This window comes from Ahaetulla prasina, chromosome 4, assembly GCF_028640845.1.
Source record: "Ahaetulla prasina isolate Xishuangbanna chromosome 4, ASM2864084v1, whole genome shotgun sequence".
Classification (NCBI taxonomy): Eukaryota; Metazoa; Chordata; class Lepidosauria; order Squamata; family Colubridae; genus Ahaetulla; species Ahaetulla prasina.
The window spans coordinates 38612435-38638968 of NC_080542.1; the positions used below are offsets into that span (position 1 = coordinate 38612435).

A 26534-nucleotide genomic window follows, 5' to 3' on the forward strand; every position below is an offset into this window, starting at 1 on the left:
TTTTTGCATATGTAGGCTGTAACTGCAATCTTATCCTCTTCTGTTTGAAAGGAAGTACAACTAAAATCTAGTTTAATTTTTTTTTAAATTGTCAAAGGGATAACAAGGGCATTAAAATTGCCAAACAACAACACAATCTTTGTATATAGCATATTGATGTACTGGTCAAAGTTTTCCCCAGTATTTTATGATATATTGCATTCTATTTGTATTGGTTGCCAAATTTGGGTCTACATGAATTTGTGTATCTACACCATCCTCTATTTTGGGGGGGATACATTTCTTCCTTTCATATACTCAATAAAAGGCTGACTTCTTTAATTCAAGCAACCATCCAAGTGAACGCAAAGCAATGAGAACACAGCATATCTGTATGCGATCAGTATATGCTGAGCTCTATCAAAAAGACACTTGAGGTTACCAATCCCTGGGTGGATTGGACCAAAAGAACCTTGATTTTGAAAGCAAGCATGCAGAATTGAAATAAAATGGACCAAAAACATTTTTCCAAATTCCAAATTGCTTGCCATAATTTTAAATCAGTTTTTCTATCCATGATAATCCCAATGATATTTAATGGATTGTGGGGATTTTAAGGATAGATAGGTAGAGACTAGAGTGTAATTACATTATCCTAAATTTAGTTATGATAAAGACATTGATATGTTACTAGCTGTGCAAGAAGAGGTCTGTTTGTACTCATTCAAAGGCACAAAATGCATATCTCTTTTAAAGCAAAGTGCTGCAGAGAGTTTGCATCCTCAGACAGATGCAGAGCTTAGTTATGCTCATGGTTTCCAATTCAGCAGGTGATACTTAAATTGAGACCTACTTTGCTGCACCAATCTCTAGTAGATCAGAACAACTGAAACCAGCAAGCTGACATGTAGCATTATGGCATGCACTTCAGAATTAAGAAGTATTTGTGCACGTATGAGTTTATCAGATCTCTCTCCATGTTGAATTTCACATGTTAATATTTGCTAAACATTTCAATGCATTTAAGAAGATAAAATTGTTTCTCATTGCTCAACAATATGTAGGAATGGCAGAGCTTGGAAGCAAAATTGGAAATAGCTACAATATGTGAAGAGAACCTGCAGATGTGTTGCGTTGATGCATTTCTACTGGAGTATGTCTGTCCTTGCCATTTGCCACACACAAGCAAAAGCTCTTATACATGAATATAAGGGAATCCAAGAGCCAAGATCTGGGCTCACCATGAAAGCTTGCATCACTTAGATCCACAAATGTCGCAATGAATGCATGTTTTACACCAGAAGACTACCACCTGGAAACTGTAGAATAAAGAAGTGTGATTACAAAGAACCTCATTCTATGACTTAGCGATACTTTTGGCACTGCCCATGGAGGAGTGGACTATTCCCCACAAAGAGATGCATCTTACAGGGTACCTCTGATATGAACCCCCCATCCTTTGCTATTACACTTCTCTGACTTCTCTTAGTTGCCATAGAACCCATAATAACCACTGTCCCCACCACCTTCTTTGTCATAGAGCTCCCCATTGCGGAGAGGTGGGGAGCTTTCGGCACTTGAAACATATGGAGACACTCTGCGACGCTTACACTCAGCTTCGTATAAGCCAGAGTCTGAAGAATCTGCAGACTTCACTGAGCCTGGTTCAGCCCAGCCCTCATTGTCCTTCCCTTTCTCCTCGCCAGCAGGCAAGGCCTGCAAATCCCGCATGGACCGGAACCAGCTCAGAGGCCCTGGATTGGGCTTGGGATGGTGGTACTGAGGTGGCGAACTCCATGCAGGAGAAGGACCAAATGGGTGGTCCTGATAGTAGGGCAAGGAGGAATGGGAGGCCGGCTGGAGAGCAAATGGCTTTACCCCATAGGGCATAAATTTGTTCCCTCGGAAGTCTCCCTCATAGGCACCATATTCCAGGGGAGCAGGGGGAGGCTGTTGTGAAGCAAAATACCAGTGGGAAGGATCCTTGGGTGGCAGAGGGAGTGGGACACATTCCCGATTGAAGAAGCGGCTCTGGGGCAGTGGAAACTGGTCATGCAAGTAAGGCTGGAACCGGCTGCCTGACAGGAGCTGCTGGCAGCTGGCCACACTGGGTGGAGATGGGGTTGTGCGCTCTCCCTCGGTTGTGGTATACATCCTGTCAAAGGGTGGAGAATGGAGAGAAAAAAACAGCAAATGGGTGTGAGACAAGGAATTCCTAACCAGATAGTTAGGAAACACAATCATTCTTGGGCACTAGAGTGGATTGAAGAGCTTATTTCAAGTCATGGTACCTGTTTGTCCTGCTCTAGGATGGACAGTTGGGTGTCCTCCACATACAGCATATATATATTCCAGGTAGCATAATTTAATAATCAAGGATTATGGGTGCTATATCTTCAGATCTCTGGAGAATACCAGATTATCCATTGCTATTTTTGTTTGCTATCTCCCCATTGCAACCCATCTAATATATTAATTACTGTGCAATTAAGAAACCATATCAAACTACAGTTTGGCATAGCTCTTTAACTATGCAATGATTAAATTGGTAACACACCTAGAGGAGGAAGAAGGTATTATGGTCAAATAGAATACAAGGGATCCTGAAATGTTAATGAATACATTAAGAAATTGAAAGAAAGTGCAATAGTCTTACGTATCAAAATTGTCACGGAAGCCTTTAGCAAAAGGGTTATGGTCTATTTTCAGCTGAGTGATCTAGAAAAAAATCAGGGAAAAAGTGAGAAAATAGTAGCTATAAATTTTATTATCAATATAACATCATGTAATGTAATATAGTAGTGTAACGTATTGTAATATTAATTATATTAAATATAATATGAGATGATAAGATATAAGATTTGTATCATAATAACAGAAAGGAATGAGTTTAGCTATCTCATCTCATCTGCTCAATTTATGAATTATTATTATTATTATGGTTCGTCATATAGTTAACCAGATGTTTAAAATGGATTTAGCATTTGTATCCACTAATCAAATCCTTCCCAAGATCCTGGGTATACTACTACTATTGCTATTACTACTACTACTACTATAGTTACTATTATTTTGGCTCTCATGGAGCAGCACAATGGCTCAGTGGTTAAGGCACTGGGCTTGTCAACTGGAAAACTGACAGTCAGCTTTGAGAGCCATGCGATGGGGTGACCTCCCGTCCCTGTCCCAGTTCCTGCCAACCTAGCAGTTCAAAAGCATGCAAATGTGAGTAGATAAATAGGTACCACTTGAGTGGAAAGATAACAGCATTTTGTGACTTCATGCTGGCCATCTGACTATGAAAATGTCTTTGGTGCAATGGTCTTGAAATGGAGATGAACATTGCCCTCTATAAGTGGCAACATAAAATGGGGTAAATTCCACAGGGGTTTCTTTTTACCATGTTATATGTATTATACCGAAATCCACTATATAATGATGGGAACAATGGTGTCAAAAATAAATAATTATTGTATGCTATGACATGATGATCCTTGTGTTATTTCAGGGAATTTTAATTCTTTGCCTGCAAACACTGTTGTCTTTTTCTTTTCTAAATTAGCTGATGTGTTCTTGCCAAGAGGATATTTATTAACAGGGTGATAGTTAAAAAACAACTTTCCCTTACTGAGCTACTTTAACTATTAAGTTCCCTGAGCCAGTCTGTGATGTGGTGGTTAGAAGATTAGACTAAGACTAGGGAGATCTAGGTTAAGATTCTACCTTAGTCATGGCACTCAATACAATAATCCTCATTTAGTGACTGTCTCATTTAGCAACTGTTTGCAGTTATGATAGTGATGAAAAAGTAAGTTTACAACACACCCTCCCTTTGAACCAAAGGAAAGCTTTAGTAAGATTATAAGCCCATTTACTATTTCACTTAGCAATTGCTTTGCTCAATGACCAATTTGCTGATCCCAATTCTGGTTGCTAAATAAAGTGAGACAAATGACCCCATTTCCATGTATAGGCCTAAAATCCCTCATAAAAAATATCATAATTTATTTATTTATTTTATTAGATTTATAAACCACCCTTCTCCCGAAGGACTCAGGACGGTGTACAGCCAAAGTAAAAAGAAACAATGTACAGTTAAAATAAATTAAAAAACTTATTATACAGTGTGGCCGAAATTAAAATAGTTAAAAATCTAAAAAAACCCAAATTAAAACTAAAAAGAAATTTAGAATTTAAAAACTAGACAGTTTAAGAAAGCCCCGCACGAACAAATAGATATGTTTTCAGTTCGCAGCGAAAAGTCCGAAGGTCAGGTATTTGACGTAAACCAGTGGGAAGTTCATTCCAAAGAGTAGGGGCCCCCACAGAGAAGGATCTTCCTCTGGGGGCCGCCAGCCGACATTGTCTGGCGGACGGCACCCTGAGAAGGCCCTCTCTGTGCGAGCGTACGGGTCGGATATTTTAAGGATAAAATGGGGGTGGGAAGCCAGGAGCATATGAAGTTTTATAGGAATGGTGGGATAGAAATACCATAAATAGACAACTAAATATTTTGCCACCATCTTCTTATCCTTCTGCCATATGAAGAGTAAAAGGGGGCAATTCCACTTCTCATGTAAACTTACATCAGCATTTTGGTACGCAGTAACCGCGATGAATTGAGTCTCTGGAAAAGTAAAGGTCTGAGTGCAGATTGAAGGATGCACCTCGTCCACTTCGCCTTGCTTGACCTCAGTAACATGCAGGCGAGGCTGATACTTGTGCAAGGACTGCAATACAATCATCTGCCAAATACACAGGACACAATTCATTCATACATGATCTGTGAATTGCAGCTGAACATATTCCATCCCAATAACAATCCTGAATTTTCTAATAGCAATGTTAATGGGATGGATAAAATCCAGATTCAGGAACCCCATTACCTGGGTGATATTGTTTGATGCTCCTTTATTGTTGGTGAGCTTCAGTTTCCCAAAGGAAATTTCCTGTCGCATCCAATGAGCTCCAGTGTTGGGAGAATCTGGATGCATATATGTCCGATTCCCTGCCAGAAGGATGGCATTTCCAGTTAAGTATCTTGCAATTTAAGTATGGAGAAAGTACACACTAAACTATTAAGTAAATAAACTTACTTGAAGCCACTTCAGACCAACTATTCTTGCTAAATTTTGCTTGGTCTGTTCCTGAAAACAGTTCCCAATTTTTTAGCAGGAAATATGACAATTATATGACGGAGATGTGTGTTTTGATAGGAGTGGGATAAGGAGAACAGTCATATATAGACTACCAGATCATATTTCAAACTATGACCCTGCCTACAAATAGAATAATCCAGAGTGTGAAATCCTATAAACATGCCATCTTCTTTAGTCAGTTTCTTGGGCCGAGAGGATTCTAATAAACAGACATTACCCTAAACCCATCTCATTTTACAACATAGTCACAGATTATAATTTTTAAGGTAAAGCATTATGTTTTGAAATCAAGATATGTTACCTGCTGTACAAACAATTAGGATAAGAATGGTTCCTAAATGTGCAAAACTATGTCCAGGGTGCCCCAAAGTGGTCAATATTGATCCCCCAAGGTTGATGGGACTATCCAAGGGATCGATAAATGGCTGGTAGTGAATAGGAACAGTCCAAACCAGGTAGAAGATGATGATTTATAACTAAAATTCACCAATTTTTAACTATTAGAATCTGCTTTTGTTGATGCTTGTCAGATGCAACTTTCCCATTAATGATATCAACATTAAAATGTTTTTCATATTTTAAAAATTACTTACTTTTAATGAAATTATTATTGTTGTTATTGTCTTTTATGGTTATTTGTAGTACAGAAAGTCCTTGACTTAGGACCACAATTGGGGTCAGAACTTGCTAAGCAAGGCAGTTGTTAAGTGAGTTGTGCCTGATTTTATGACCTTTCTTGCCATGTTAAATGAATCACTGTTATACTGAAGTGAATATCATTGTGGAATCTGGTTTCCCACAGTGACTTTGCTTGTTGGAAGTCAACTTTCGCAAATGGTGATCATATAACCATGTTGTAAATATCTGCTAAGCATCCAAATTTTGATAATGGGGATGCTGCAGTAATTGTAAATGGAAATATTGGTCACAATTCACTTTTTTCCAGTGCCAGTGTAATTTTGAACAGTTACTAAATGAATGATTGTATGTCATGGACTATCTGTATTACTAAAGTAATATTTAATAAATTATTTTTATATAGTAAACATTTAGGGATTAATGGACAATCTGAAGGGGTTGATGAGCAGAAGAATTTGGGGACTCCTGGTTTGTTCTATCATAAATTCTTAATCTCTAAATCTCAAATCCACTGAACAATCAGGTCAAGTAGTTTACTTTATAGCAGTAGTTTATAGTAATTTACTTTATAGCAGTGGAAACACACTCTGCACATGGTCAGAGACATCTTTAATTTATTATTTCATATAATAAATTTTGTGTTGTCTCTAGGAATATGAGTAGTCTTTATGAATAGGAAGAGGAATTATTTATGTTTGCCATCTTGAAGGTTTTATAAGAATATTAAAAGGTGAGGTTAAAAAAAACTTTTTAAAAAATTTTCTGCACTACCATTTTGTTAAATAGGTTTTTAATGATTAGGGTGCCATTCCTCATATCTGGCAGCAGATGGAGCAATGGTTCTTGAAATTGGGGTAATATTTGAAAATGCAACTGGGATGGTAGAATGGCAACAATGATAGGAATTTTTTTTCACTTTCTAATTTGAATCAGAGAAATTCAAACAACATCTAACCCGTAAATAATTTTATTTACAAATTATCTGCTAAAATAATTTTATGATATATGGACTAGTATTAATAGTACAGGTTTTTTTAAAGAATCAATTATATAAATAGGAAATCCAGTTAGGACACAAAGCCACTTCCTTCCACCTCAGCATTCCAGGTAAGTTCTAAGCCAGTAGGAAAATGGAATGGTTCCATAGAGACCTGCTGAACAATTGTAGCTTCTGTCATTGAGGAGATGGAAAATGGGGTCCACTGATTGGGCAGGTATTATGGGGTGAAAGAAACATTTTAAATATTTTAGTTGCAAGCTGCCCCGAGTCACTGAGACTTGAGTTGCATGGCCATATAAATTTTCTTTAAAATATTTTTTTAAAAATTTCCAGATTCAAAGTTTTCAGCATTGCTTTCTTTTTAAAGAGAGCCCTAATATTTCAGGTTACCCAAAATGATAATGACTGATATTTAGCACCTGCCTTTAAGGCTTGTTTAGCTTTATCAGAATGTTGTTATTGGTCACATTGATTGGAGACAGGAAATAACTGCTTCCTTACAGGGCTTCCTCCAAAATCCTAATTTCCATCTAAGATCTTAATTTCTTTAGATCGCTTTGAGGATCCTTAGAGTCCATCTAAAATACTATTTTCCAACTGGGATAGCACTCCTGACTACCTATTTTGGACAATTAAATATTATTCCTTTAGAGTGTAATAAGAAGAACCATTTTTTTTTTTTTTAGTATCTGAGGAATTGTGTAATATAGGGGTCCCCAACCCCTGGGGACGTCGGTCACTATTGAGCCGCGGCCCATTCAAAACCGTGTTGTGAAAGCGGCAGGCAAGCATGTGTGTGCGCGCGTATCTCCTCTTCCGCGACTGACAGGTGCTTGCGCTTGTGTATGAAGCTCCATTTGTGCAAGCACCCCCACACGCGTCTGCCCGTCAGAGAACCATCCCTGCCCCTCCCTGATTTCCACCAAGCAGGAAAGGTTGGGGACAGCTGGTGTAATTCTTCTGTGCATTCCAGACATCATCATCAGGTTTATTTCATTGTTATTTATTAATGCTTACTAGTAGGGTACAGTAGGCCTCAACTTATGACCCATTGCTTAGCACCTATTTAAAATTATAGCAGACCCCCCAAAAGGTACTTATGACCCAGATTCAAAGTTCCAATGCCTCCCACACAAACATATACACACAGTCACATTTTGGATACTCAGCAACTGGCCCATATTTATGGCTGCTTAGAATATCCTGCGGCGATGTGACTATGATTTACAGTGTTTTTTGCTGAAAACCAGCATTTATTTCCAACGTGTGACAATGACAAGTGGGTTTCATTTAACAACCACCATGTTAGTGTAACTAACAACTGCCTCAAAAATGTCATAAAATCAGATCAGTCATGCTGATCTGATGCCTCAATTAGGTGCCTTAGTTGATGATTTTTATGACATATGACAGAAATTCCAGTCTTCATTATGGTTATATTGAGGATTACCTGTAAATGTTTTGGGAAGTCTTTGTAGAAAAGCAATAGATAAAATTTTTAAATCTATAAATTCCTATATACAAAATAGAAGATTCATGACTAAATTGAACCACAAATGAATATTTATGTGAAGAAATAATAAGGCTAAGAAATAGAGCTGTGTGATGTTGAAAGGAATGGGTGCTTGGGAGCATGCATGATCATTTCTATAATAACTGCATATCCCTGGGTAAAGATGTGACTCCATTAAGAGTAGCCATTGAGCAATTCAGGAGCCCCTCTATGTGCTACAAAGCACCTTGTCCCCCTCAAATCTGAAATGCTGCATGCCCCTAGTAAGAAAGCCTTCAGATTCATGCAGATTCATGCATCTCTTTTATTATTTTATTATCTTGGGTTGAACAGAATATGTTATCTAGAAGTTTAAACTATCATGGAATTCCTCATTCATGTTGCTATAAATGCCTAGGGATGAGTCCAATAGTGATAGTAGCTGAGGATGGGAAGCACATATTTTTATTGCTGATTTTTTATTTTTCATTTTATAGTATGGGGCCAAACTAGATTTGAAATCATTCACATTTAATTTAAAGTGGTAATTACCTCTTTTAAAAAAAGAAAATAAAACAATAGTTCATGCACATACACTTAAAAAACCTTTTTTTAAATGTTTGCTACACTAGAATTCTGACTGGAATTTTATTCTTCTGAAAAGAGAGAAGAGACAATGAAGAAAGAGGATTTCTCTATTTATACCTGGCATGTTTCCCTCAGCCTTGCCGCACTGAACCCATTTCCCTCCTTGGTATCGCCAGTGGTGCTGATCCACTAACACAACATCCACATAGATGCTATAATGAGCCACAGGATCCAGCCCGGAGATGTTGAAACTCAGAAATGGAAACATCCTCCTAATTGGTGAGGTAGAAATAAGGATTGGGGAAGAGAGAAAAGAAAGGTAGGCTATCACTTTATATATTTTCCACAAACTCAGTTTGTTCTTTGCTTGTATGATGAGACATGCCTATAATCAAGTAAGGTACAATTTTTAAAGAAAATGTTATGGCAATCATTCACACTTCAGTTTTCTTTGTGTATTACTTATTATTAGAAAGTAATTACAAGGTGATACAATCCTTGCTTGGCCCTATTGCCATTTGAACTCTTAACTGTGCAAAATAACTCATATAATATGCATTCCCACCAAATTTTTCCTTTCCAACTATGTGCCCACAGGTAGTCTACATATTGTTTACAATTACACACACACACACACACACACTGTTGCATGACTTGCATTTTAGAGTTTCTTATTACTTAGTGTCTATGTTTCTCCTGATTTATGTCTTTGTGTCTATGATGAAAAAAAGCTGATCAGGACACATATGACCAACACACTATCCATCTTTTGCATGTAGAAAGGTAATTTGAATCAATCGATCGATCGATCAATCAAATACTTATTATTACTCATTCAGATATACTCCAATAGACATAAGAAAATCAGTATGACATAGTGATTAAGGAGCTTGACTAGGAGTGAGGAAACCTAGCTTTTAGTCCTCCCTGGATCATGGAAACTAGATGAATGATCTTGGACCAATCACTTCCTTTCATCCTAATGAATATTATTGAATATTAGATTCTATCACAAGCTGGCTGATAAACAAAATATGTCAACAACATAAATATTTATGGATCAATGCTTAAATATAAAATTAATCTTTCACTGATTGATTGGTTAGAACAGTATGGGCAAATCTTTTGAGCTTGGCATATCAAAAATTAAGAAAATATCTAAGTTGACTCTGTGGCATGTCACCCACCCCAACTACCCTCCTTCCCAAACTAAAGAGAAACAATTATCTATCTCCTTCCACATTTAAGCCACCTTGAACAGTAGTGGCAGCAATGTAGATACTGAGCCTGAAGTAGAAGTAGTCTGGGCCTCAAACTTCAGGCCTAGCATTACTACTGACCCTCAAAAATGCTACTCTGTTTTGCTGTCCAAGAGACAACAGGACCCCATGGTCTATCAAAGGCTGCTCTGGGTCACACAAGGCCTTCGTTGTTGAAAAAGCTTTGGAGAATGCTCTTCTTCAGCCTCTACACGTTCTGCAAACCACACAAAAATATGCACTATTCTCATGTGATTTTTGAAGACTCTGGAGATCATGCAGGAAGACAACAATTCTTTTATAGCCTCCCTAGCCTCCGAAGTGTATTTTTAAGAATAGCTGTTGTCAGGTATTGTTGAATGCTGATGAGTCATCCAAAACATTGTGGCATGTCACTTTTGACACATGTGTCGTAAGTTCTCCAACACTGTATTTAGACTATTTCTTCCAAGAAAGAAAGGAAGAGGAAAAAGATAAATTTTCATCCTGTATCAAAATAATCCTTTGCTTCCCATCTGTTCTTGCTGCTGGTCATGGATATACAATACATACATCCTCCAGCTTTTTCAATGGCTGCATTTAGCCTTAGGAAGGTTTATTTACTTCCCAATGGACAATTTCCAGCCATTCACAATGAGCTTTATCTAATTCCAACAGGGCAGCTCAAACAGAATAGAACAAGTTCTGTATTTTCTTTCCTGAAGAACTGTTGAATTGACTGCGACAGATGTAAGAACAGCTCTGTTTCTTTTTCACCCCCTCCGACCTTAAGCAAATTCTCTCTCTACCTTACCACTTCCCTCTTGCTCCTCCCTCCCTCCCTCCCTCTTTCATTCCCCTTCTGCCACATTTCCGGTTCAGAAATAGACACTGCTACTATTTTCAGAGAAAGTGAGAAGAGGAGAAAGAGAGAGAGAAAACCCTTCAAGACAGATGGACAAAACATCAGATGGCATGAGAAGTTTATTCCCAGGGCAAATTGTTTGATATTTGAGAATGGAGAATCCAAATCACACATATACAGACATTGAATAATGTGGTGCTTGCTTACAAAACAGTTTTTCTGCATAATTAAAATAACTCCTGTCTAAACAGTTCCCATCAATTTGAATGAGACCTATGCAAAATAATTTCTTATTAGATCGTTGTATCGCAAGTATCAAATTTAGCCATCAACTTTTTGAAACACATTCTGCAGTATTGGTCCTAATAAATAAATTGAAATACAGGAGCATCTTGAATAGGGTAAAGAGGGGGCTGAGAAATAAAATGAATATAACAAGTGTTATTTTCTGTTCATTATTTTTTAAAGATTTGATGATTTCTGATTGTCATAGATAAGCTTCCCTTTCTCTACATGGCAAATGATGTAAAATGTAGGCATATGCATTATATTAAAAATATAATAGCATCTCCCCATAGATGATTAACAAATATATTGTCAGAAAACTCTTATATTTCTGAGTTGTCAAATACTTGAAAACTAATATGAATTACCTTTATCTTGAAGAAGTGCATTGATCACTCACTAGCACAAAGCATTAAGTAAGGCAAAAGGTATGATTAATAAATTAATAAACATAGATTTATAGATTCCCACAAATAATACCATTCTAGAAGTGAAATTAGAAGTGAATTTTCCATCTTTCTGGTAGAATTGAATATGTCAGAGTTAATGCCTCTCCGGGTGTCAATTTATATAGGGAATAAGTTCAGTTTAGTTTGATTTATGGCCAATGACTATGTAAGACAAATGATCTAAAAAGTTAGTATAAAAGATAAAATTTAAAATTTGGTTCCTAGTATCACTGATACACCAATAATAATGGCAGAAAGAAGTCCTTGTCTGGCTGTCAATCTCAGATGCAATGCTATCCCCATTTTTTTCAGGGATGGCTATAGTTCATTATGAATCCTTACTAAAAGTTAGTGAGGATTCATAGTATCACAGGATTTTGTTAGTGATCTAACAAAATCCTGTGACATACAAAAAGGAACAACACATGGATACCCAATGTCTCCTCTCGTTTATTTTAATCTTGAAATATTGAGATATAAAATGAGAGGATTGTGGAAATAAAGATTAAAAAAGAAACTTATAAGTTAAGGGCTTTCGTAACTAACTTGACATTGATTTTGGAAGATCATTTAAAAGGACACTAAGGGACAAATTAAAATATTTTAGTGCATTAGCAGGGTTTAAGATTAACAAATAATATGAAGATAGAAGATCAGATAGAATTGAATATGCTGGGTTTTAAATTTCAGAAGAAAGTAAATTATGTGGTATCTTCAAGAATACATGTTATTTCTACATGTTATGAATTAACATGTTATTTCAAAATAATTATGTTAATACATGGAATGGTTGAAACTACAACTGTCATTGCTGAGGATTTTGATGATAACAATCAATATCTTTCTTACAAGGATGTTTTTATTGCAGACAATACCTGTTTTGACAACTTACCATTTAAATAGTGGCAGAAAAACGTGTGTGGCAAAAAACCACTGGTTAAATACAGGTAGACCTCAATTTTTGATCACAATTGAGCTCAGAATTTCCATGGCTAAGCATGATAGTTGTTAAGTGAGTTTTGCCATTTTATGACCTTTCTTTCTTTATTTTATTTATTATTAATTATTTAGATTTTTATACCGCCCTTCTCCCGAAGGACTCAGAGACTACAGCCAGAATAAAACAGTACAATATACAAATTAAGACAAAAGTTAAAATAACATATTCAATAAATGGCCAAAAACTTAAAACCGTCAAATTTGACCCATAAAATTCATAAAAATACCCCAATTAAAATTATTAAAATTCAAAAAGTTTAAAAATTAAGCCAGTCCCACTTGGATAAACAAGTGCGTTTTCAATTCACGGCGAAAGGTCCGAAGGTCAGGTAATTGGCGCAAACCAGGGGGAAGTTCGTTCCAGAGGGTAGGTGCTCCAACAGAGGAGGCCCTTCCCCTGGGGGCCGCCAGCCATCATTGCTTGGCGGACGGCACCCTGAGAAGACCCTCTCTGTGTGAGCGTACGGGTCAGTGGGAGGCATAAGGTAACAGCAGGCGGTCCCGTAAGTACCCGGGCCCTAAGCCATGGAGCGCTTTAAAGATGGTAACCAACACCCTGAAGCGCACCCGAAAGACCACAGGTAGCCAGTGCAGACTGCGCAGGAGCGGTGTTACACGGGAGCAACGTGTGGCTCCCTCAATCACCCGCGCAGCTGTTGTTGTTGCCAGTTGTTAAGTGAAGCACTGTAGTTGTTAAGTTAGTAACATGATTGTTAAGTGAATCTGCCTTCCCCATTAACTTTGCTTGCCAAAGGTCACAAAAAGTGATCACATGACCCTGAAATGCTGCAACTGTCATAAATTCATACCAATTGCCAAGTGCCCGTATTCTGATCACATGACCATTGGATGCTGCAATGGTCATAAGTGTAATAAGCAATCATAAGTCACTTTTTTCAGTGTTGTTGCAACTTTGAATCGCCACTAAATGGATGGTAGTAAATTGAGGATTACCTGTATAAGGTGCTACAAGCTGCAAAAAAAAAAGGAGTTTACCTAACTCAGGTTTGTTGTTTGGTTTTCATGGAAGACTGGGTTCAGCTGAGGAATAAAATGCTTTTGAGGTTAGAAGGACATGATCTGAGAATTGAGTGGCATGGATGTTTATGGTACAACAAAGTCAAGGTTAATGTGGATTTTAAAAAAATCATTATGTTAGATTTGTCTTATTGATAATTTGGAATAGATATAAACCCAGGTTGTTTCCAAAACACCTTTTTCACTCTCAGCACAAGAACCATTTTATAGACAAGAAACAATGGGCCAAAAAAAAGGGCTTATTTATTGTGAAATACCAGAATTTTGCCAAGGGGAATGTAAAATAAAATAAAGAGAACAACTCGTGGCAGATGAATATATTTATCAATAGTTACTAGAAAGATCTAAAGTAAACAAAAGAATATATGGTTCTGAACATTGTTTGGCTGAGTATGAAACAGGATTGTATATAAATTATAACTATGTAATTGATAAAATATATAAACTTTTATCAAGTAAAAATGAATAAGCAAAAGAATATGATAAATTGGCATAACATTTTAGTTTTAATATACAGGTGAAACAGTGGGAAAGTATGTGGTTGGAAGACTTGAAAATTACATATTGTTGTAAGAGGATTTTTATAAAATGATATAACATTGGTTTATGTCACCAGAAACATTGCCTAGAACATATAGAATAGAATAGAATAGAATAGAATAGAATAGAATAGAATAGAATAGAATTTTTATTGGCCAAGTGTGACTGGACACACAAGGAATTTGTCTTGGTGCATATGCTCTCAGTGTACATAAAAGAAAAGATACGTTCATCAAGATACAACATTTACAACACAATTGATGGTCAGTATATCAATATAAATCATAAGGATTGCCAGCAACATGTTACAGTCATACAGTCATAAGTAGAAAGAGATTAAAGATATATAAAGGCACTTCAAATTTATGTTGGAAATATGAACCACAGGAAGGGACATTTTATCATGTTTAGTAGATGTATAAACTAAAAAAAATGGATTCAAATACACACATTGATTCACGGAATTTTAAATAATAATAATAATAATAATAATAATAATAATAATAATAATAATTATTATTATTATTATTATTATTATTATTATTATTATTATTATTATTATTATGTGTGTGTGTGTGTGTGTGTGTGTGTGTGTTAATTTGTATACCACCCTTCTCCCGAAGGACTCAGGGCGGTGAACAACCAAGTAAAATACAAACACAGACAAATACAATATTAAAACAACCCTTAAAAAACTTATTCAATTTGTCGAAAAATTTAAAATACAAATTACACCCATAAAATTACAAAAATTTAAAACCCATAAGTTAAATTAAAATTTTCAAATCAGGCCAGTCCAGCCATACGAAATAAATAAGTTTTAAGTTCGCGGCGAAAGGTCCTAAGGTCAGGTAATTGTCGGAGTACAGGGGGGAGCTCGTTCCACAGGGTAGGGGCCCCCACAGAGAAGGCCCTCCCCCTGGGGGCCGCCAGTCGACATTGTTTGGCTGACGGCACCCTAAGGAGTCCCTCTCTATGGGAACGCACTGGTCGCTGGGAGATAGAAGACAGCAGTAGACGGTCCCGTAAATAACCCGGTCCTAAGCCATGGAGCACTTTGAAGGTGGTAACCAATACCTTGAAGTGCACCCGGAAGACAACAGGTAGCCAGTGCAGTCTGCGCAGGATCGGTGTTACATGGGAGCTCCGACCTGCTCCCTCAATAACCCGCGCAGCCGCATTCTGGACTAGCTGGAGTCTCCGAGTGCTCTTCAAGGGGAGCCCCATGTAGAGAGCATTGCAGTAGTCCAAGCGAGAAGTAACGAGAGCATGAGTGACCGTGCATAAGGCATCCCGGTCCAGGAAGGGACGCAACTGGCGAATCAGGCGAACCTGATAGAAAGCTCTCCTGGAGACGGTCGTCAAGTGTTCTTCAAAAGACAACCGCCCATCCAGGAGCACGCCCAAGTTGCGCACCTTCTCCATTGGGGCCAACAACTCGCCCCCAACAGACAGCCGCATCTGCAGCTGACTGTACTGGGGTGCCGGCATCCACAGCCACTCCGTCTTGGAGGGATTAAGTTTGAGCCTGTTCCTCCCCATCCAGACCCGTACGGCTTCCAAACACCGGGACAGCACTTCAACGGCTTCGCTCGGGTGGCCTGGGGTGGAAAAGTACAGCTGAGTGTCATCAGCGTACAGTTGGTATCTCACCCCAAAACCACTGATGATCTCACCCAGTGGCTTCATATAGATGTTGAACAGGAGGGGTGAGAGAATCGATCCGTGCGGCACCCCACACATGAGGCACCTCGGAGTCGATCTCTGCCCTCCTGTCAACACCGTCTGCGTCCGGTCAGAGAGGTAGGAGGAGAACCACCGGTAAACGGTGCCTCCCACTCCCAACCCCTCCAGCCGGCGCAGCAGGATACCATGGTCGATGGTATCAAAAGCCGCTGAGAGGTCTAATAGGACCAGGGCAGAGGAGTAACCCTTGTCCCTGGCCCTCCAGAGATCATCCACCAATGCGACCAAAGCCGTCTCTGTACTGTAGCCGGGCCGAAAGCCGGACTGGAACGGGTCTAGATAGACAGCTTCATCCAGGTACTGGGGTAGCTGACATGCCACCACACTCTCTACAACCTTCGCCGTGAAGCGAAGATTGGAGACTGGGCGGTAATTCCCTAAAACAGCTGGGTCCAGGGAAGGCTTCTTGAGGAGAGGTCTCACCACCGCCTCTTTCAAGGCAGTGGGAAAGATCCCCTCCCACAAAGAAGCATTTGTAATCCCCCGGAGCCAGCCTCGTGTCACCTCCTGTGTGGCCAGCACCAACCAGGAGGGGCACGGATCCAGTAAACATGTGGTGGCATTCAACCTACCCAGCAACCTGTCCATGTCCTCGGGAGTCACAGGGTCAAAATTATCCCAAACCACCTCAACAAGACGGGTCTCGGAACTCTCGCCTGGATCTACCCAATTTTGATCCAATCCGTCCCAAAGCTGAACGATTTTATCGTATAGATAACTGTTAAACTCCTCGGCATGCCCTTGTAAGGGGTCCCCCTGCCCCTCCTGTTGAAGGAGAGACCGGGTTACCCGAAACAGGGCGGCAGGGCGGTTATCTGCCGACGCAATGAGGGAGGAAACATAAGAACGTTTCGCATCCCTCAGTGCCACTAGGTAGGTCCTGCTATAGGACTTAACTAGTGTCCAGTCAGCCTCAGAGCGGCTGGATCTCCAGGCACTCTCTAGGCGTCTTCTCCGGCGTTTCATCTCCCTCAGCTCCTCGGAGAACCAGGGAGCTGGTTGAGACCGACGCCGGGTCAGAGGCCGCAAAGGCACAACACGGTCCAAAGCTCCAGCTGCGGCCTGTTCCCAGGCCGCGACTAGTTCTTCAGTCGTGTTGTGGGCCAGATTCTCGGGAAACGGCCCAAGCTCCATCAGGAACCTCTCTGGTTCCATCAGGCGCCTGGGACGGAACCAGCGCATTGGTTCCGTCTCCCTGCGGTGGTGGGTAGTGGTCAGAAAGTCCAGGCGAAGGAGAAAATGATCTGACCATGACAAAGGTTCGACAACTAAATCATTTAAAATCAGATCATTTAACCACTGGCCAGAGAAAAAAATCAAGTCTAGGGTGCCTCCCCCAACGTGGGTAGGGCCGTCAATTAGTTGAATCAGGTCCATGGCTGTCATGGAAGCCATGAACTCCCGAGCCGTCGAGGACGCCGCGCCGGTTGATGGCAGATTGAAATCCCCCATGACCAACAGTCTAGGGGTCTCAACCGCCAAACCGGCCAGCAACTCCAACAGCTCGGGCAGGGCTGTTGTCACGCAGCAAGGAGCCAGGTACGTGATCAGCAAGCCCACCTGAGTCCTACGACCCCACTTCACGTAGAGGGATTCACACCCAGCTATCTGAGGCACAGTGGTCTCCCTCGGCTCCAGACTCTCCTTAATAATAACCGCCACCCCACCACCCCTACCCTGGGCCCTCGGCTGATGGAATGCTCGGAAACCTGGTGGGCACATCTCCACTAGGGGAACCCCCCCCCCTTCAGTGCCCAACCAGGTTTCCGTAACGCCCATAACGTCCGCAGTCCCTTCCTGAATTAGATCTAAAATCAGATTAATACCCAACTGAAACCAGAGATTGTTCTTTTGGGATTGAAGGATTAACTATTGGGAAAAAGGCTATGGAAACTTGTTTTTGTATATTGTATGCTATTTCATCTTAGTGTATATAATGATTGAGATTATTCTATATAGAGATGGAAATAAATTACCCACAATGCAGAAATGATTGGTGAAGAGGACGGAAGTTGCTGAGATGGCTAAATTGACTTCTGTGATCAGAGAAAATATATTATCTATAATTATTGCTGACTGGAAACCCCTTATGGACATTTTTACATTTTAAAAAATAAACTTATGATTTCTGACTTATACTTGTATTAGTTTTATCTTGCTTTTTAAAATATAATAAAGGTCATCCTAAAAATTATAATAATGACATGAATAACAATATATCATACTTGGCCAGTGTTCCTATGCTTAGGAATAGGATATTTGTAAAATAAGAAATATAGTAAATAAAAACATCCAATTGGCAATCTGATTATGAAAAGTGATGTCCTACAGATTAACTTCTTCTTTAAATTAAAAAATGTAATACTTGTATTTATTTATTATGCTTAGATTTTTATCCCTTAGATAATTCAAGGTAGCAACCACATCTTCACATAAATGTGATTATCCAATTGAAAAGTATTATTCCTGCTAACCAATTTGTTAATACCACTTAAAAAAAAATTTCTTTTTCCCATTTGTACAATTATAATACATAAAAAAACTGATTCTCATCACTATAAATACTTATTCAAATATTTATCTATATATTTATAAGATTTATAGGCCACTCATACCTCAAGGTTTGTTTATATAGATTGTTTATATAGATTGTTTTTCTTCATATCCATCACATTTTATACTAGTTCAGACTGCAATAAATTCTTTCACCCCACATTCAATGAACTGGGCTAGAAAAAATCACCTAGTTCCTGGGAGTTCCACTAACCAATAGGTAAGAAGATAGGCCACACCTAACTTTTCTAGCTCTCTGATTTGCTTTAAAGACTTTTCTAATTAGGCTGAGGCTATGGATTGGAAGTCCATCAGACCCCTCAATTCAAAGTGGCACTTATTCAAATGGCATTGGTATAGCTTGAATGGTAAACATTTAAATTTTCTGTTTTGAGGACAAAACTCTGGCTTCAACAGTAAAGAGAGAAATCTGGTACATCTTACCATTCCAGAGATGACCACCAAGAAGTGAGATGACAAACACAATGGTTCACTACTTCCATAATATATGAATTTTAAAAAGTATTGGAATCAGCTCAAGCAGTCTAGACACTATGTTCTACATGTATTGTTTAATTTGTGGTAGAACTGCAATATGTATTTCCAGTGAGAAGGGTTAGAGGACCTAGGAACTCCAGATTTTGCTGATTTTTGTAATTGCTGTTTTTGTAATTCAGCAGCATTGCCAAAATTGAGAATTGCCACTTGGCAATATTGGGACGGCATAGATTCCCAATCTTTGAGGGTAAAGTTAATCTTTTCTTTCCTACCTCAAGAAAATGAATTCCTTCTTACAAACATTTTTTTAACATGATCTCAGTGAGGTTCAGAATACTTATATTTACTTTGTATCAAAAGGCTGATGGTCCCAGTTTACTCTATAATTTTTAAAATTATATAAATGATTTAAAGATATCTTGTGACCTAGCAACTCTTCCCTATTTCTAGATTTATAGATTATCATCTACAATTATATATCTATATATCTATATATACATCTCTATGTCTATTCATATCCATCATCCACACACATATTATGTAGATACATATATTCAAAGTTACAATGGTACTAAAAAAGTGACTTATGGCTGTGTTTCATACTTATGACCACTGCAGCATCCCCGTGGTCACATGATCAAAATTCAGAAGCTCAATTCAATTGATTCATATTTATGATGGTTGCAATGTCCCAGGATCATTTGATTATTCTTTGCAACCTTCTGACAAACAAAGCCAATGGGAAAGTTAGTGTGACTAACTTACCAACTGCAGTGATTTACTTAACATCTGTGGCAAGGAAAGTTGTAAAATGGGACAAAACTCACTTAACAACCATCTCACTTAGGAACAGAAATTTTGGGCTCAATTGTGGGCATAAGTTAAGGAGTACTTGTAACACTACATATGCAATTACAGGTAGTCCTCAACTTACAACAATTTGTAACTTTGAACAGAGTTCAAAGTTACAATAGCATTGAAAAAAGTGATTTATGATTGTTTTTCACATTTATGACTGTGGCAGAATGTCTGTGGTGCAAAATTTGAATGATTGGCAATTGGTTCGTATTTATGAAATTTGCAGTGTCCCATGGTCATATGATCACCTTTTGCAACCTTCTGACAAGCAAAATGTCAGAAGGGCCTCTAGTGGCTCAACAGACTAATGCAGTCTGTTATTAACAGCAGCTGCTTACTGCAAGTTCAAGTCCCACCAGGCCCAAGGTTGACTCAGCCTTCCATCCTTTATAAGGTAGGTAAAATGAGGACCCAGATTGTTGGGGGCAATAAAGTTGACTTTGTATATAATATACAAATGGATGAAGACTATTGCTTAACACATTGTAAGCCACCCTGAGTCTTCGGAGAAGGGCGGGATATAAATTCAAACAAACAAACAAACAAATAAATAAATAAATATCAAAGGAGAAGCCAGGTTCACTTAACAACCATGTTAGTAATTTAACAGCTGCAGTGATTCACTTGATTCACTTGTGGTAAGGAATGTTGTAAAATGGGGCAAAATTCACTTAACAATTGTCTTGCTCAGCAACAGAAATTTTGGGCTCACTTATGGTTATAAGTCGAGGATTGCCTATACTTAGAAAAGAAAAAACAGGTTAGAGTTTCATTTGAAGTTAATTATCCTTCCAAATAACAAAATAAGAAATGTATCCCCCAAATAAGAAATTACATGGTTGGGCAGCATTGCATATATTGATTTAGACATGATTCATTAAATGAGAAATGCAATCTATTTGTCTAGGTAGAAGAGATTCTAAACCTAGGTATTTCCTCTTGGCTGCCCAGACTGATGTGCAACTGACCAATGTGAAGTTAGATTAGAACCCCTGAATTCAGCTAGTACCAAATGTAATTTTGGCCACCCAAAACTATTCTGAGTTTTGAAAAAGAAGCTGAATATAATTTCATACAAAGCTGGCTCTCCTCCATGTACTATATTCACTCTACATAGAAACCACATTTCCGCTGCACTGTAACAAAAGGTAGAAAACATTAAAAAAACTATTATTTTAGGTTTTAGAACAGATCATAAAATTGGAAGACAATTTGCAAAATTCATATTTATCAGCTGGATCTATCTGACAACATTAAGTTCTGCCAAATTCAATCCTGCAAAATAGTACATATTTAAATGAAATATTTTTCTTTTCTACCTTCTTTTTTTGCGGGGGGGGGGGGGGAGGAGAATATCCTCTTCAATTACCAACACACTGACTTGGCCCCCTCCTCTAATTGCCAAAGAGGAAATATCTCCATACCAAAAGAAGTAAGCTGTTCTCAACAGATCAATTCCCCAGAAACCAACAAAATCAACATTTTAATCTCACTTAATAATAAATTTAATCTCAAGCAGAAGTAGCCCATCAAAATTCCTGGCTTTGACGAGATGGGAGAAAAGATGGAATTAGGGTCCACCACTCATTAAAAAGTGCTTCATATTTTTAAACTCTTCTCTCTCAGATCCCTCTTCCAGGTCTGCCTCTTAAATCTAACTATAAAAATCACCAAAAAGAACATTATACTGTAGTGCTACTAAAATCAAAAGTTGGCATTAAAACTCATTTGAAAATATAGGGTTTATTTTTCATTGCAGATATAGCAAATCAGGAGAGAAATTATTTGGATGTCAGAACACCCACCAAATCAAAATAGAGAATGCATTATTCCTGCTTCCCCCAACTTAAAGTAGCATGAAATGTATGCATGAATATACACACAAACACACACCTGACAAATAAAATACTTACCAAGACACATAATGACTAAATTCACTCCACAAACTGGGCTAAGCTAAAATGAATTTGGTTAGTTTGTGTTTCAGTATATTGAGGAAATCTTTTCCTTCTCTTTGCATGCTGTGTGTATTGAGTCATTACATTAAAAATGTGATTGATTGATTGATTGATTTGCCTGTAGTGTATTATGTGAAGACAGAAATCATAGTTTTTGGGTCTAGGTTTAGCATGTTGTAGAACACAGGCAACATATTGGTTTTGTAAGCGGGACCCTAAGACTAGGATGATCTCTGTACCAGCTGCCCCTCTGATGCACAAATTCTCTCTATCAATGTTTGTGATTCCTAAAAAAAGACCTTAGAGACAGTTTAGAACAACGTTTGGGTAAGAAGAAGAGGGTATAGCAACAGCAATGACAACAACAACATTTTTGTCTTATGAATTGATATCTTCTGAAATGTAGATTTTCCCATCTATTTTCTGCATGATTTTATTACTATATTTTTATTTTGAGATACAGGATAATGCTATAAAAGTTGCATTATGTCATTAATTTATGCTTTTATCCTTCTGGCTTATCTTTCTGAGGCTTTTCAAAGAAAGATGCAGTATGAACAGACAAAATCAGTTAATCAATGAAAGGATTTGACTGGCAATCTGGTTTGCATACCAGCAATTTAAGACTTAAAAATCAAGGTTTAAAACTTGGTTTAAAACTTAAAAACCAACTTATTGATAAGGACGTAGTTGAAATGAATTATTTCCTTCCAGTTGCATCCACTTCAATTGTAATGATTATTGAAGGACTCTCGTGTATTTTTTAAATTAGGTGGATTGAGATTTAACTCAGACAGGTAGACTCAATACAAAAATGCTGGAATTACCATGTATCAATATTTTTTTGAGAAAACACTCTTAAGTTGCACATATCAGTTTAATATTAAATAAAAGTAAGTTACAGCTTCAACTATGAAGTTAAAGGATTCAGTTAAAAAGAAATACAAAAAATATATATTTTAAAACTCATAGTGTTTTTTTTAAATTTACATTTATATCCCGCCCTTCTCCGAAGACTCAGGGCGGCTTACAGTGTGTAAGGCAATAGTCTCATTCTATTTGTATATATTTACAAAGTCAACTTATTGCCCCCCCAACAATCTGGGTCCTCATTTTACCTACCTTATAAAGGATGGAAGGCTGAGTCAACCTTGGGCCTGGTGGGGCTTGAACCTGCAGTAATTGCAGGCTGCTGTGTTTTAATAACAGGCTTCTTACAGCCTGAGCCACCACGGCCACCCTAAATTCTCCACCACCCTAAATTCCTTGTTATCTGAAACACTGTAAAGCTTGGACCGTTGGAATGCACAGATTTTCCTCCCCCATACACTTCGTTCTTGATTAATTTTCAGAGTTACATATTGGTGGCCCTATTCTTTAAACCTATTTATGCACCAAGAAGCATTTATTTTTTCCTAGGTAAAGCTTTGACATAGAAATCAAGTTCTAGGATGGAAATCTGGCTTGAACAACAGTTTCATGGAAAACAGAGTGGGTGCAACCCTTGTTTTTCAGAGCCAGTATGGGAGGCTTATGTATTATGTCTATCATCTTTCCATATTACACACTCAAGAAAAGCTGGGAGAAGTTTGGATTAACCCTCACAATGGGATCTACTGTCCACCATGCAACTTCCAGCACTTTTCATCTCATAAATTCAGCTTGATTAATGAGTCAGTGAAGATACTAGTACAGATTCTAGGTTTATTTAGTCATCAGAATTTAGGTATGCTCCAAAGTCCTTTGTTACTTCTTTTTCACCGAGGTTCAGTATTAAATAAATTCCAAAATTTGGCTCCAAAAAATAGCTTCTATTAAAACTACTATTCAAAATCAAAATATTCCTAACTGAGTGAGCTTCTCTTTCTTGTCTTATCTCATATTTTCAACAATAATTAAAGAGTCAAGAAAGATAAATATTCTGAAGAGTGGGAAATTATTCCTTTCAAACTGGGAACTGAAATATCCATGAAGCTTTTGACATCCCCAACCATTAAAAATGGGAACATAGAACATTCAGGCCAATTGCTGAGAAATGATATGTTCCAGGTGACTAATTTCTGAACTCTGGGATGTGACTGAAAATATGAACTTTACTCAGAATTGTCTTTTTCCTAATAATAGTTCACAAATTGTCTAGACTGTTCAATATATAAATGGAAATGTATGTTCTCTTGTCAAATTTTCCACCCATTAGCAGGAACTACCAATGATAATCACAAAAGTAACCCAAGTAAAAATGTGCAGAAATTTAGTACAAACATTATATTTGTATAGGCCTACATTTAATGAATAATGAATAAGACTCTCGCAGCAAATGTATAATCATTTTAAAAAAAAGATTAATGGATTGCATCTTCTGATAATCAAAACATTGCAGACAATATAAGATACCTATTTGTACCCTCTTAAAGCAAAGTTTCTTTATTCTACAGCTGTCAGAGATCAACCAGTTTTAACTGATTAAAGCAATTGGAGCTCTAATATTTAGGACTGTTGTGCTAATAAAGAATTTCATAGCATATACCTGCCTTACTTTCTTGCACTGCCCTTTATATTCTGTGTGAGAACCTACCTTAAGTTTTTTTTTGGGGGGGGTTGATTATTTGAAAAATAATATATCGCAGCTCATCTCACAGCATCTGAGTGACAAAGAATTAAAACCAAAAACAAGACAACACAATAACATAAAGAACTCTAACCAATACATAATACAAGCCCAAGCTGTTAAAAAAATCAGTTTACAATCAATAAAAGAAAACAACCAAACAAACTAGCTATTAGAGCTTGCTTAGTATTTTGATATAAATGCCAATTAAGCTCCACACTTCTGGGCAACCACATTTGAAGAGCGAATCAAGTAAACTGGAACAGGTATAAAGAAAGAAAGGCAATGAGAATAATCAAGAGATTGGAAACTGAGACCTATGACTAGTGATTCAAGGAACCCAGTGAGTGGAGACTTAGGGGAAAAACAATTAACCCTAATCAAGTCTCATAAGGATACTAAAAGGTCATGGAACAATACCCTGAAATTACAGGAAAGCAAATTCTGATTGAATGTTAATGGAAAAGAGACCTAATGGTAAAAGCTGGATTCTCCTTCACTAAATGTTTCCCAGATGTTTTTTTTTTTAAAAGCATATACAAGAACTCAACTTACAACAGTTCACTTAGTGACTGTTCAAAATTTACAATAGCCCTGGAAAAAGTGACTTATGACCATTTTTCACAGTTACAACCTTTCCAGCATCTCCATGATCATGTGATCAAAATTAAGATGCTTGGCAACTGGTTCATATTTAGGGCGGTTGCAGTGTCCCAGGGTCATGCAGTCTCTTTTTGCACCTTCTGACAAGCAAAGTCAATGGGGAAGTCTGATTCATTTATCAACTGGGTTACTAACTTATCAACTGCAGTGTTCATTTAACAACTGTGGCAAGAAAGGTCGTAAAATGGGGCAAAACTCACTTAATAAATGTCTCGCTTAACAACAGAAAATTTGGGCTTAATTCTGATCATAATTCGAGGATTACCTGTACTTTCTCATGTATCGTTTTTTATTAAAAACTTTTAAATTAAAAGGGGATTTAAAGTTTTAAATTTTTGAGGGTGGGAGGTTATGTATATTATGTATACTTTAGCTTGTGATTGTTGGTCATAATACCCGGTATTTGCTCAGGGAAGTCCGGGGGGGGGGGGAAGTGGGGGGGAAAATGATATATGGATTGATTATTAATGTACAGTAATTTTTGAAGATATGAAATTAAAATTTTTTAAATGATATTGGGGCTGCCCGACTGCCATTTCAGAAAGAAAAGGAGAGAGGAGTAGAAGGAGGGAAGAAAGTAGGTAGGAAAGAGTTGAGAAGGAGGAGGGGAATAAGAAGGTTAGATAGGGTGGAAGAAGGGAGGAGTGGAGAAGGAGGAGAGGAAGTAGTAAAGTGAAGGAGATGAAGGATGGGAAAGTAGTAGAGGGTAGAGAGGGAGGTTATGAAGAAAGGAAGTGGCAGTCGGGAATCAATAATAAATAAAAATTAATGATTAATGATGGATAATAGTTTGTACATAAATATGATGTTGGAAAATGGAAATAAAAATTATTTTTTTAAAAAAACTGTGGCAACTGTGATAAAATGGGGCAAAATTCACTTAATAAATGTCTCGCTTAACAACAGAAAATTTGGGCTTAATTCTGATCATAATTCAAGGATTACCTGTACCTTGTCATGTATCGTTTTTTATTAAAAACTTTTAAATTAAAAGATAAAATCTAATACAAACTAGTATTCGTAAGAAAGAAAAAAGAAAAATAAATGGAATAAAAGAAAAATAGAAAAGGGGGAAAAGGTATAAAGAAATGGTTTCCTATGTTTTCCATGGCAGTTATAAGTATGAATATATTTTGACCAAAGATATAGAACAGTAATGTGATGTAACTTTAAAGTTACATCACATTACTGTTCTTTCCGTATCTTATCCTATCTAATAATCAAAACCATAAATCACAAGTCTGAAAGAGACTTTCAGTCAGCAATAAATACAGATAACATCTTATCTCTAATCAAAGAAGTTAATTTGTCCATTTCAGCAAAATCTATCAACTTCACAAGCATTTCTCCCTAGTGAGAGTGTTTTACTGACTTGTCTC

The 26534-nt window shown here is 37.6% G+C and overlaps 1 protein-coding gene across 2 annotated transcripts in view; it reads right to left on the reverse strand.

Annotated features, from left to right (window-relative positions):
• Positions 1-489: 489 nt before the first annotated feature.
• TBX21 (T-box transcription factor 21) overlaps positions 490-26534 on the reverse strand; it is a 53884-nt gene continuing 27839 nt past the window's right edge. Inside the window, exons 2-7 of one of the 2 annotated variants that reach the window (XM_058183825.1) lie at positions 8975-9129; positions 4866-4987; positions 4566-4724; positions 2636-2697; positions 1949-2134; positions 490-1298 (exon numbers count right to left, since the gene is read on the reverse strand). In XM_058183825.1, the coding sequence (XP_058039808.1) occupies positions 1235-1298; positions 1949-2134; positions 2636-2697; positions 4566-4724; positions 4866-4987; positions 8975-9129 (748 nt within the window). In that variant the 3' untranslated portion in view covers positions 490-1234. Of the gene's footprint in view, positions 2135-2635; positions 2698-4565; positions 4725-4865; positions 4988-8974; positions 9130-26534 lie in introns of both variants that reach the window. The other variant, XM_058183824.1, reaches the window with a different exon arrangement.